At 34.9% G+C, this 1,284-nt stretch overlaps 1 protein-coding gene across 1 annotated transcript in view; it reads left to right on the top strand.

The window, feature by feature from the left end:
• The window catches only part of LOC107096720 (pyruvate kinase PKM-like), a gene marked incomplete at its 3' end in the record, with an annotated part of 17,363 nt that extends 16,084 nt beyond the window's left edge, over positions 1 to 1,279 (top strand). Inside the window, exon 10 of the mRNA XM_015393499.1 lies at positions 1,081 to 1,279. Coding sequence (XP_015248985.1) covers positions 1,081 to 1,279 — 199 coding nt within the window. The remainder of the gene's footprint in view (positions 1 to 1,080) is intronic.
• Positions 1,280 to 1,284: the final 5 nt, after the last annotated feature.

Genomic DNA, 1,284 nt, shown 5'->3' with positions numbered 1-1,284 from the left:
AAGTGCATATGATCTAATTATCTTATTTTAGGAGTAAACATACTCATTCCATTGGAAAATCATCTTATTTACCTGCTCAAATTAAGGCTAAATATACTTAATTTAAGAACTTTTTACCTATTTCCAGATAGTTTTTGTAGTGTAGACTATATTGTATAAGTATTAATTCTGGACAAGTATCCCCAACTGGATTTAAGTCTCAACCTTCCATTGTATCCCTGAGTAAATTGTAAATAATGTATATAACAATAAAAAAAAAAAATCATTATAAAATAAGGTAATAAAAAAAAAATAATAATAAAATAATAATAATAATAATAATAAATACTGGTTGCCCTGCTAGAAGGTAAAACTTAAACTCACTCTGAAGGTTTTTGCAACCTTCAAAAACTTTCCATCAACTCTCACCGGCTTCCCTGCTCTTGCTAAAAAGCATTCCCATAACATGATTCCACCACCACCATGCTTCACTGTGGGGGTGGTGCGCTTGTTTTTGGTCTCCACAGAGCACCTTCCTCTGCTGTTTGCTGTGTCCTTTTAGCATCTGGAAAAACCTTAAAGACACATCATGTTAGTTTTTACTGATAAATATCTTTTTTATTTTACCTTTTACGAATAAAACATTATTTGATGATCAGACTGACACCTCAGTAGTTCAACGCCGATGCATTTATAATCTCATAGATTATATCGTATATATTATTTTCCTGAATTAACTTAACGTCGAAAGTTCACGCGCTGTTTGGCGGATGTGACGTCAAACATTTCCATGTTAAATGGGTCAGACTTAACTAACAACTAAAGTTTTATATCCAAGATGAGTTTTATGGATACTCCAATTATGACTCTAAATAAAATGAATTAAGTAAAAACAAAAAAACAAAAGTTAAGTACGAAGTTGGCAATATTGTTAGAAAACTGCATAATGCTTCTTTAAACTGGACTAAAAACAAGAAAAACAGCAACTTTATATAAATGAAGAACAAATCGCTTCTTGGTGAGATGTTTAAAGCTTGGGATATTGTTTTTTAAATATAATATTAAAACACTTTTCTAATAACTTCTCCCCATTGCCTGCAGATCTGCTTATTTGCTGTCAAGGTACAGACCCCGGGCCCCCATTATTGCGGTGACCCGCTGTGGTATGACTGCCCGCCAGTCTCACCTGTACCGCGGCGTCTACCCTGTGCTCTACACCAAGCCTGCCAACGACGTCTGGGCCGAGGATGTTGATCTGCGTGTCAACTTTGCCATGGAAGTTGGTAAGCGGAGAATGTTCTTTTA

This window comes from Cyprinodon variegatus, unplaced genomic scaffold, assembly GCF_000732505.1.
Source record: "Cyprinodon variegatus isolate N-32 unplaced genomic scaffold, C_variegatus-1.0 Scaffold645, whole genome shotgun sequence".
In the NCBI taxonomy this organism is placed as follows: domain Eukaryota; kingdom Metazoa; phylum Chordata; class Actinopteri; order Cyprinodontiformes; family Cyprinodontidae; genus Cyprinodon; species Cyprinodon variegatus.
This window is presented reverse-complemented; position numbering and strand designations above follow the sequence as displayed.